Raw genomic sequence first — 12,193 nt, 5'->3', positions numbered from 1 at the left:
ATTTTTATCAAGAATCTGCTCCTGTAGTGTGACAGCAAACCTGATAGAGTTGGAAAACATAACAGCCTTTTATGTGCATAATACTGCCACAGCATTGGCAAGCCTGAGCTGTTCAGAATGTTGAAGCTTATGATTGAGTTCGTGAGAGCAGGAAACCAACCTTACACTATTATGGAAGCTCTTTTAAGCATGGCAGCTGTAGCAAAATATAGTCAGGAAAAAAGTGTTCTGGGAGTTGCCAGATCCAAACAATCATATCAGTTTGGTAGACTGCAAAGAACCTCCCAACCATTTATATTCCAAGAATGGTAGATGACATACTTATCCAAAGGAACTTACAATTGGCTTGAGTGATTTGTGTGTAGGTTCTTTGTAGCAGCTGTATTGATGATAATCAAGATTGTGGGTGGTCTCGGTATTGTTGGCTGCAAATTCATTATTGATTTAATATTTTAGATTTAAGCACAGCATTTGAAAATATTGTGCATAATTGGTGTTATGTTTTAATTTCAAGTGAGTTGGATTTCTTAAAATGTTAGTATAATTTATGTTAATTGACGAAAATTTGGGAAGATTATGGTTATTGGAATATAACTCATGAGAACCATCTGCCTAAAAGGAGTAAACTGGTTCACATTCATGTCATGCATGAGGAAAACCAGCCAGCCCGTTTGTCTGGGTTTAAACTACCAGTATTCAGTGATCTTAATTACTTGGCCACTGCTGAGGTGAAAGATGGAGTTAATAAGCTAGTTAAAAAAGTATAGCTGCAAATGCGGGAAATTTTCCATTTAAGTATGCTTAACCTATTAAAACTACTCAGGTGATGTTAAAAGGTGGTAACAGCTGACAGAACGCATCATATAGTCACTTTTTTTTTTCAACGCTGACCTTGTATCTCTTTACAGGAGAAGATTCAGGGAAAATTTTGGTTTCATCTGATGTGTAAATTTTTCCTTTTATTTATTTTTTAATGTCACAGGTTTGGAGAAATATTGTTGAAAATATTGTTTGAAGTTGTTTCATGCAAACACGGATGGACACTTTCTCTCAGAAAAATCTCATTTATTTATTGTGTAAGTTTCATTCATTTGAAAGGCTTTGATTGTTGGCTTTTAGCAGATTGTTGGTTTAATTTATTATGAGTTGATTCTCCTCTGATGCCTTGGTATATATGAGTTATTGGATTACAGAGAAGCACATGAGGACTAGCTTTCAGTGGAGAAGTGTCTTCATGAAGGACTTTTTAAGGTAAATAGGCTTGCATGTATGTTACACATGGTATAAATTATTGAATTCTGTCAATATCGTTCAGATTTTATGCAAAGTCATGAAGTATTTTGTTATAATAATGAGTGATTTAATTTTTTATGTTCAGTTTAATTTATTGTGATGCAGATTATTTTAAGAAGGATGTATTAATGAAATTTACAGTGTTTGCTGATTGATTAGAAACCAAACAAAATTTGCATTTTCTATGTATTATTAATACTAAGACACTGAAGAGAAAAATAATCATTTAAACATATATTAGAAATTTGAGATTTAAATGTTTAATCTCGCGTACCAGCTTAAAACTTGCATCTAAAGTTATTCGGCGCTAGTCAATATTTTCCGTAGTTATCAAATATTAATATAACAATACTTACTCGAAATACCAGATGAATTGACTGAGTCACCAGAGATGGATCTAACAGTGGAATAGGAATTTTTACTGAGGCTTGTCTTGCGGTGGATCACACAAAGATGCACTGATGAGCCAAATCCATCGCCATATTTTTCAACGAACTGGTGTGGATAACTTGGAAGGCATGTGATTAAGTGAAAATGATATTTAACTGCTATTGGAGAATGTAAGGAATCATTACTTTTGCGAGTGGTGGAAAAGGCTGCTGATCTAAGCGAATTTGATAAGAGGGCAGATTGTAATGGCCCGAAGACACGGAAGGAGCATCTCCGAAACTGCACGACTGGTAGGTTGTTCACAACCTGCCGATGTTGGTATTTATGCAAAGTGGATAAATGAGGTAAAACCAGGAATAGAAGCCAAGTTGTTTTATATCTACGCGTCATAAAAAAAAAGAACCTCGGAGGCTGTCCCACTTGGTACAGCAAAATCGGTGCCAGACAGTGGGTCAAGGCCCAATATAATGCAAGTTGAAGTGCAACTGTTTGGGAACGCGCAGTTTAGCGGACTTGTTGGATATGGGACTCGTGTGCCACTTTTGACCAAGCGTCACTGTCAACTACTGGTACAGTGGGCCCGGGAGCATCGAGACTGTTCCGTCGATGATCGCGTCAGAGTACGGGCGTCTTCCAGGCGAACAGTTGCCCCCTTCCCTGTATAGCAGATAAAATACTGGCTGGTGGTGGCGGTATTATGCTCATAAGGGACGTACACATGGTCGGCTCTGGGACCCTCAATTGTAGTAGAACAGACCATTAAAGCTGCGGACTATCTGAACATATTTTTGGATCCGTTGCACCCTTACATGACGTCTGTCTTCCTAAATGGAAGTGGAATCTTCCAGCAGGGCAACCTTCGAACTGTGTTTGAGTGGTTTGAAGAACACAAGGATTGAATTTCAATATCCTGTCTACCAAACGCACTAGATTTTACCCGATAGAGCACATTTGGGATGTCACAGAGCGGCAGCTCTGACACCACGATGTCGAAATATCTCAACTTTACGTGACTACTGCTTGAACATTTGGTACAACCTGTCTCCAGTCATCTACCAGGAACTTGTGCGTCCATGCCAAGATGACTTGCACCTGTTTTTCAGGCCAAAGGTTGCGCAACGCGTTATTGAGTAGGTGGTTATAATGTTTTGGCTCTTCAATGTAAATTAAAGTGTGCAGTCCCTTCCTAAGTCGCAGTCTTCGAGGTGTGGGACGACATGCTTTGACATTGCAGCAGGAATAAGTAGCTCAGTCGCCACTTGAAATTACAAGTTTCATACTTTCACGGCCAGTGCCATTGGATTTTAGCTATCTGCACTGTGTCTGTCATCAGAGCTTCTCGATTTCAGGGGGGGGCGAAGACAAATGATCCTGTAGCTGTTCCGATATCGTTTCCACTATAATAAATCACAGGACGTAAAATATAACCTAAAAATAAAAAGGACGTGAATAATTCAGTTTGTAAACTGTTCCTGAAAACGTAAGTAGATAAAATGCTCTGAGACTGGACTAGAGAGACACTTCCCGCTAGCAAGATACGAGTATATTACGAGGACAGTAAATTTACTTACAATTAATTTATTCCTTAGCATTCAATATTAATTGTCATTACTGTCAGGGCTTAATTTCTAAGATTAGAAGTGCAGGAGACCTATGGAAGACCGTCAGCAGTGAGAGTAAATAAATAAATAAAATGACTATTAAACTCATTAATAAATTTAAAATTAAATAGTTAATTATTATCAAATTAATTAATAGCTATTTAATTAATGTTTATAAATTTTTATTAATCCATAATTATTATATAATTAATTACAATTTAATTGATAATTATTAGATAATTAATTATTATTTATTGAAATAATTAAAGGTTGAAGTAATTAACTAATTAAAATTAAATAAAATGCAAAGAGATAAATGGAAATTTAACACGCGATTTTTAATATAATTTTATTGTTCAAATAAAATTTTCGAGATAAAATTTCTACTGAAATTGTTATTAATTACATAAAAGTGCCGCAGCGTTCTTATTCAGGGCACCGGTGCGTTCCTTCTAGAATTATGATTAATTACAAAAACTAAAGCACCGAAGCAGAGATCCGGTGGGTTCCGGCCCAATTTAAGTTCTGATCTTAGGGTGGAGGGAGTTCTTTTATCATCACAAAAATTAAATAAACTTAAAGTATAGCTGATGAAAATTCCAAGGTGAAACAGAATGAGGGTATGAGTGGCTGGAAACAAAAAATGAGTGGAGTCTTGGTGAGAGAGAACGTTTTCTTTGATCGCGGCTCTCTGTTGATATAATTATAGCCATCAAGCAGATGGGTGTCAGGGGTAAACGAACCGTACTCCTAAACGTAAAGCTGCTGGTTACATCCCCCCCATTAGTGGATACTTTGGGAAGACGGTATATAGGACGTGCTTGAGCAGTTTATCTCAGTATTTCACTCTTATTGTACTCGCTGTCACTTAACGCACATTTAAGAACACAAATTTTCCTTCCTGGGAGTATAACTAACTGTAACAATACACTAGATACGATGACATGGCGAGAAATTTAGCCGTTCCTAAACAAACTCCCCCAAATTTATTGCCCTTCTTAAAGAGAAAGGTTTCCACAAGTGAGTGAAGGGGCTTTACTTGAACGTCTCATGTTCTCATGAGTTCGTATTTCTAGGGAAATAGAGTATTGCAAAGTCTGCTTATTGTTAAACTAAAACGTTAGGAATTCTAAATTTTTTCCCTTTAAATTATGGCTCAGTTTTAAGAAAAGAAGTACTGGAGCTCATCTTATTTAGGGCTCCGGCGCAATTTAAGTACTGATTACTCTGTTGCGAAGAAATCTCTCTTCTCTATCCAGTTTTTCCGTTAAATGATCTAAGATAAGACGTTTTGTGGGTATAAGTACTCGCCTGGGTCTGCTTTTAAGTCGAAGATGCTTTTAATTCAGGTTAAAATAACACGCCAAATAATGATTACGGAAGCAGTCAAACAACAATAATCAATGCAATATTTTCCAATTTTTCAAGTCTAGTTTCGATACTTACTTAACTGACTAGAGAATCATCTCCTCACCTGCCTAAGTTCAAATGAACGAGATAAGATATGGTGATAAAATAATATGAGAATGGCTGGGCAGAAGATGCACTTAATGTTGATTTTTGCGTTCACTGGTCTTTGAGATTCCAAGCTCTGAAGCATTCTATGGTGAAATATTCCCTTTCCATATCCATAATCTCTGAAATTATTCGCGATTACAGCAAAATGTTCATCCTCTACTTGCAGACTCGGTCGGATACCGATTTCAAAACTCAGCTATAAATCGATATTCCTAATACTCAAAAACACAAATACTATACTATGTATTAAAAAACACACTTTTCATTTTTTGCAACGTTTATGTTTTAAACATCTAACTACGAATATGAGGACAACTGTCATTAAATTAAAAACATTAGAATACTCTTTTTCAATTGCCAGACTCAGAATTGCAAAGTTACAAACGTTAAACACAACAATACAAGTGAATAAATTTAATACTTAGTTTTCTATAGACTCAGGAAGGAATATATCATTAAGTTTATTTTGTCAGTTAAGTGAGTTTATACTATTTTTAATCAGAACTATAGATTCGGATTGAACATTGTGAATTGTTCATTCTGTCAATATTGGCTCTGAGCAGAGCTTGAATTGCCCAGGAGTCCATCGGAGGCCGGCTTCCGTACTTCTTAGTTTTTAGAACAAATCATAATTCTAGCCGGAGCGAACCGGAACCCTAGATATGAAGGCTCCAAATTAAGCCCTCCTTTGAGACTGTCAATTCTTACTGTTGTGCGTAGATGATTAGATTATTAAAAGCGTAGATGATTTAAAGTCTGATTAATTTTTAAGTGTCAAAAATGAGTGAGTTTTTGTTTCCAGTTCTGCTTGACTTGAATATTTCAGTTTATGTGACAGTACAGTTGTCTTTAAGAATAGCTGTAATTTTATATATTTTTTAATTCATTTGTTTATTTGTTGTATTTTAATAATGTTCTGAGATATATTTCTATGTAATTGAATCTGTGGCCAAGTATTGTATCTGTAGGTGTCTATTTATTTTATAATTTTAGATATTGTGATTTTGAATCAAACAAAAATTAGATTTTGGCGATGGCTGAATAAGAAGCTGAGATATAGGCAAATTCTCTACTGGTGGATCTTGGCGACGATTTTTGTCGTCGTGGTAATATTTGGCGTTTTCTTCCCAACATGCGACTTTCTGGTCGTTTCCGTAATATGTTTTTAAAGACGTTGGAGTCATTTTCCAGAAGGCGGCCAACACTATATCAATGTAGCTCCGAAAGCCAATCATCTGTTACTTGAGAACCACTTGTGAAAGACTAGGGTAATACAAAGATTTAGGCGAGTGAATCGGCTACTCATGTTATTTTAGTATTTTTCCAGTTTCTTCCTGTGCATAAGTGATACTTCACAGTATTTAATTAAAATTACTTCCTTTCTCGTATGGGGTTACTTGTGCAATTACCTCAACAAAGAAATATGCAGCCTTCTCTCCATTTCTGAACATATCTTTACAACGAACAATTAGAAATATGTAAACTACATCGGAGTTAGGTATTTGTCTCGTGGATGACTGTACAGGCATCCCCGTTGATTCATAATATTGTCCGAAAACTTTTATTTCTCAGTGTCATGTTTAAAGTAAATTTTTATTTTGACGTAAGTACAGGCGATTGTTGCAAAGTGTCCGTTCTTCGAATCGTTCGAACAAAATCACGAAAGATTCTGATTTCTGTAAGTCTCTAAGTGAAAATAACGTAATAGTCTAAAAATTTGAGAAAGTATTAACTTTTTTTATCCCTTATTATAAGGACTGATTTTCTTTAATAGAGATTCCCGAGGTTTTAATTAAGGTGCTATTTATTTTCAGTAAAGATGAAAGTATAAATGAAATGAAATGAAATGATTTGAGTAAAAACCGGATGTTTCTTATTTCAACTTCCGCTTTCCGGTAAGCGTGCTATCTCATCCTGTGACATTGGTGAATGTTTAGTAAGTATTTGGATTGTTTAATGAATACGATTGTTTGTAGTAAACAGGTATTTTTATATGTATGCTTTAGAAGTTTTCTTGCGTACATGCGTATGAAATTATCATATAAAACACGTGTCTATAAATGTATGCATTTGTAAAACACGTGTGATTTTGAGCACCTAAAAGTATCCTCCTTATACTGTTCGTAGTGTTTGTGTATAAGCATACTATAATGCCAATTAAAAATATTTCGGATTATTATACTCACTTTAATAAGAACGAGGTATTGGTTTATTTTCGGAGTGCTGTTGCGACACCTGTGAGAAAACGAATTTGTATTACTTTAACGATTGTTTTCTTGTTTTTTGTGCTATTTGTGTGCGTTTTTGCCGAAATGAAATCTGGAAACTATCGCGTTCGTAGAATGGTCGAAGAACCTAAATATTGGGTACCTATCGAAGACGCGGTTAATGTAAGTGTTGATCCTTGCGTCGACTTTTACGACTTTGCTTGCGGTCGGTGGCCAGAAAGTAAACTTGTACCGAGTTATGAACCACATGTTACTTCATTCAGTATTCTGGAAGATTTTGTTGATAAGAAAAAGAGAAATGTGTTCCAGAATTCCAAAGCAAGCAGTAAGTTTCCTCGTGTTGTGAATCATGCACTTCAGTTTTACAAATCTTGTATGAATTTCAATGCTACAGATAGCATAGCTATAAATTATTTGAGAAAGTATTTTAAAGGAATGGGTGGATGGCCAATTTTGGAGGGTAAACTATGGGATGGAAGTAAATTTGATCCAGTAAAAGCGAGTGCCTACATTATGAAAACTTTATCTACTTGTACTTTTGTCTGTGTGTATTCTTCAGTCAATGATAGCAATACAAGCCAAGATGTAATTTATTTACGGTCTCCTTCTCCAGAAGCGAAAAGTGCTGTTACTGATTCTCTTGTCATACAGATGCTGTATTCAATCATATATGTTTTAAATGGTTCAGAAATTGATGTCAGTCAGTTTTTTAATGATGTGCAAAAGTTAAAGAAGGCAGAAATGAAATGGAGGACATTTTTCTCCAATAAAACTTCTGATCCAGTTACTATGACATTCAAAGATTTAAACAGAAAAATTCCTGGTATTGATTGGTTATATTACATCCAGTTAGTAACAAATGAAACGTTAAGTAAAATAAATGAAATAGTTACTGAAGATGATTTAGTTGTTATTGAAAATCTAAAATATTTGGAAAATATTGCACATGTTTTACAGTCGGGTATGTTTACTAAATCTGATTTGGCAAATTTGTTTGGATGGTATGCTATTTATGATTTATGGATTTTAATTCCAGGAGTTGCTGAGGCATATTCATTAATAAATAACTTTAATCTAGCAGATTTAGAAGACCTCTTTCAAACTAAATGCTTTGATAAAGTATTTGAAATTTATGAATGTAGTATCGACTACTTGTATGTCCAAAATACATCTCGTCTTAAAATTGTAAACAGCTTAGTTCTTCTTCATTACCTTAAAAATTCATTTACTGACATTATTCAACAATCATTTTGGCTAGATGATGATACTAAGAATGCTGCACTTTTGAAACTAAACTCTATGGAAAGTATTGTAGGTTTTCAAAAACATCTTAGTAATAAAACTCTATTTGATAAAATTTATAGTAGCTATCCTGACCCAACTTCTTGTGTCTTGGAAACCTATTTCAAAATCTCGCAGTATCAGTTTTCTCTTTCGGTATTAAATATAAAGGCTAAAGAGAATTATTATTGGTTTCTCCCAAGATCAGTTACTCAGGTTAGCGCATATTATGTTTTACAAAAGAACACTGTAGTGTTTCCAGTCTCTGTGCATAACCCACCATTTTACTATACTCATGGACCATGGTATTTAAATTTTGGAGCCATAGGATCTATTATTGGTCATGAACTAATGCATGGTTTTGATTATAATGGATGCCAGAGAGACAAAGATGGTATTATCAGTAATTGGTGGACCAATGCTTCTACAGACAGCTTTCAAAAGCACCTGAAATGTTTCAAAAATCAGTTTAAAGTTTATCACAATGTAAGTGATCACTTAAAACACGACGAAATGTTAACTCTAAATGAAGATATTGCTGATAGTGAAGGCCTGAGAATTGCTTATAATGCATTCAAGAAATGGACAAAAGATCATGGTCCAGAAGAGAAGTATCCAAATTTAAGTAAATATACACCGGAACAGATGTTTTTTATTGCATTTGGTTCAATGTGGTGTTCTAAGATAGATTACAATATGCGTGCTGCTTTAAGTAAAGTGTCGCATAGTTTACCCGAACTTAGAGTTATGGGCTCTGTTTCAAACTCGGAAGCTTTTGCTGAAGCTTTTCACTGTCCGAAAGGTTCACCAATGAATCCAGCTACAAAGTGTTCTATATTTTAAATTTTATTTTCAAATACAGAGAACAGCTTGTGTATATGACCTCGTTGGCAACCCTCCCCCCCCCAAAAAAAAACATGAAGTCATAAGAGAACATCTTTTTAAATTTTTTTATCTTAAGCATTTGGTTAAAGAACTTAAAATATATGTTTAAGTTAAAAATGATGAGAAAATGCACATGCATACACAAAACAAAATTTAAAAAAATGAAGGAAGTAAATAAAATCAAGAAATTAGCAATTTAGAAAAAAATAAATAAATAAAACATTGCTGGTAAATTTAATAAGATATTTTGAATTCGTTTTAGACTTCTCACATACAAATTAAAAAAAAAAAAAATTAAAAATCAGTTGCTAATCTTGGCACTAATGTAAAATAAACAACCTGTTAGTTATCCCACTTTTTCCAAAGTCTTCCTCTCATTTCAAAATAAATTTAAATTCCTTCTAACACTCCCTGAAATTTCTCTACTACACTTAAAACTGAAGGCATGGGAAAATTTGCTCACTATTGTCAAACTGAAATATTCTAGAATATGCTGAGTTACCAGAAAGACCTCTGAAAAGTGCACCAAATGTAAAAATCATCAATGGAGTCCTACATTCAAGCTGTATGAAATGCAGAGTGCCCTAATTGTCAAAAGCTTTGTATGAAGTTTAACACGGAAATTTGTCATTTGTCAGTCAATGCAGTTAACCATTTCCATATCAGAAGCATTTTATTGAATTAAAGCTTCTATGTTTTCATATGTTTTGTTTAGCATTTATTTATTTTTCACCAAAGATTAAATTATCATATTAGAAATTAGAGAATTATTAGCTAAGTATTATTAAGATAAGTATTATTTGCATTTGCAACAGAATTATTTGAAAAAATATTGGTTGAAATTACAATATTTTTTTTAACATTATGGTTTAGAACTTTTATCACTTAAGCATATCACAGCTTTATTGTCATGTGTAAGAATTGCTAATCATGTCATCAAAGGATGTGCCAAATTATTTAGAGTCGCAATTTTTAAATATAATTTATTGCCTTATATGTTTTAGAATGTAAGATAAATAGAATTTTCCATATTTTTGTACAAATTTTTTTTACATTAGCATCATATTGTACTTAAAATCTATGGTGCTGAAAAAATTTTTGTGTAATGTTATGACTAATTTTTCTAACACAGCATGTTTGTTTCCAGAAGTGTTAATTTCAAACTGTACAAGTTATTGTATAATCCATGGTACTTCCTTGTTAATGCAGCAACTGCCGTTAGTTGCCAAATTTTACAAACTTATCTATGCTGTGCAAATTTCAAATGTTGCCAAAGGTTGCTTTAACAAGGAAGTATGTAATCAACATATACAGCTCATTACATTGTTGAATAAAAATAACTTGTGGTCCTTTAGTTTTATGTTTATTTGTATTTATTTAAATAACTAGCTGCGATAAGAATTACTTTGCTATTTTGATTTTATTGGCATATTTTTGTAGGAATTCAGCATGGTGAATCTTTAGTGTATGGTAATTTGGTAAAAATTTGACAACCAAGCCAAATTTTTCTACCATTTTTTCCCCTGTTTTTGATTCTCAGCTAACTGCATTTCTGCTAGAATTTTTCCATTTTCTTACAGTTTCATCTTTGCCTTTGAAATAGAAATGAAAAATACATCTTAAAATGTTTCAGTATATTAGCTAAAATTTTATCTCTGAAATAGTGGAATGTATAGAAATACATTTTCTACAAAGTAAGATTTTTAATAACCTTTAGCTTAAATTAGAAGAATTCATTAAAAAACACTGTGAAATTACACTGAATTTTTGAATTTGAAAGAAAAGAGATACATTTTTCAGAGGTTAATTAATAAAATGCCCAATCACAGTGTGCATATATCCCTTACAAGGATAAAATATATATGTATGTACATATAAAATAATTAAATAAGCTATAAAAGAGATTAGAATAAAAAATTTATGACAGCAGCATTTATGACAGCTTTCAAATGTTGGGGCATAGAGTTCACCAGTTTCTTTTGCAATATCTAACATCAGTGTTCCATCATTACTGTTTTTAGTTTTGTTTTAATCTAGTGTCTTCAGACTCTAGATTCTAATTCTCTCCAGAAGTGTTATGTTGGGTTTAAACTTAGTGACTGAGGTGGTGTTTTTCAGAACTTGTGGACAATTATAGACACCCAAAAGGCGAACGTTGAGGGCCATGTGCTTAGAATCATTATCCTGATAAAAAATAGTTTCCAGTACAGTCAAAAGTCGTTAATCTGGATTAGTCGGGACTTCGGCGATTCCGGATTATCGATTTTTCCGGATTATAGATCATCAGTTTAAATCTCGTAAGATGGCATGCAGAAATTCTGAAATTAAAAATATGAAACTGTAATTTATGAAATAAAGGACAATTATGATCTAAAGGGTATCAAAATTTACAAAAAAAAAAAAAAAAAAAAAAAAAAAGCTTAATATTTATTTGTTTACTTTATTAAACATTTCTTTCAATGTAAGTTGTTTAAGTTGCTTCGTTTTATGTGATAATACTTTCTCTTTAATTCTATAAACAGACATAATTTCTTGTTCAGTTACAAAGTTCCGCTGTTCAAGTCCCATAATTGCTGTGCCGAGAATACCGACTAACTTGTCAATCGAAATTTTTTTGTTTTCACTAACCTCTCTGTCACCTTCTTCATGTCTTTATCCATTTTTTGCAGCAATTCCACTTTTTGTTTGATGGACATCGAAACATACTTTCGTTTTGTAGATCCTTTGGGAGCTCCAGCATCGGACATTCTATTTGACATAATCGAAAGTTCAAGTTTACTTTTATAAAATTGCTCTTACAGTCTGCAAAAAATAATAAGCCTGATCCAATTCAAAGATTAAGGAACAACGCAATCATCAACATTAACTGAAATAGATAATTTTAGCTTATACCGTCCGTTATACGTTAAACGCGCAGGCAAAAACGTATTCTGCGCTTGTGCACACCCATATGCGCTGTCGTAAAGGTCTTACGTGCACGCGTAAAACGCCTGTGCG

The 12,193-nt window shown here is 33.6% G+C and overlaps 2 protein-coding genes across 2 annotated transcripts in view; both read left to right on the top strand.

The window, feature by feature from the left end:
- Positions 1–6,627: 6,627 nt before the first annotated feature.
- The window catches only part of LOC118183669 (EKC/KEOPS complex subunit Tprkb-like), a 44,314-nt gene continuing 38,748 nt past the window's right edge, over positions 6,628–12,193 (top strand). Inside the window, exon 1 of the mRNA XM_035353266.2 lies at positions 6,628–6,738. The gene's annotated coding sequence lies outside the window, so the exon portion shown is untranslated. The remainder of the gene's footprint in view (positions 6,739–12,193) is intronic.
- LOC118183668 (neprilysin-11-like) lies at positions 6,752–10,550 on the top strand. Its single transcript, XM_035353265.2, has one exon. It carries the CDS (start codon positions 6,953–6,955, stop codon positions 9,152–9,154), a length of 2,202 nt encoding a protein of 733 aa, XP_035209156.2. The 5' UTR covers positions 6,752–6,952; the 3' UTR covers positions 9,155–10,550.

The sequence above is a fragment of the Stegodyphus dumicola genome, chromosome 11 (assembly GCF_044657685.1).
Source record: "Stegodyphus dumicola isolate Sdum_Otavi_A_Nest chromosome 11, ASM4465768v1".
Classification (NCBI taxonomy): Eukaryota; Metazoa; Arthropoda; class Arachnida; order Araneae; family Eresidae; genus Stegodyphus; species Stegodyphus dumicola.
The sequence above is the reverse complement of the archived record's forward strand: the minus strand, read 5'-3'. Positions and strand labels throughout refer to the sequence as shown.

Bases quoted from the DNA above. Each gene is read 5' to 3' on its own strand.
- LOC118183668 (XM_035353265.2), top strand. From the start codon at position 6,953: ATGCCAATTAAAAATATTTCGGATTATTATACTCACTTTAATAAGAAC.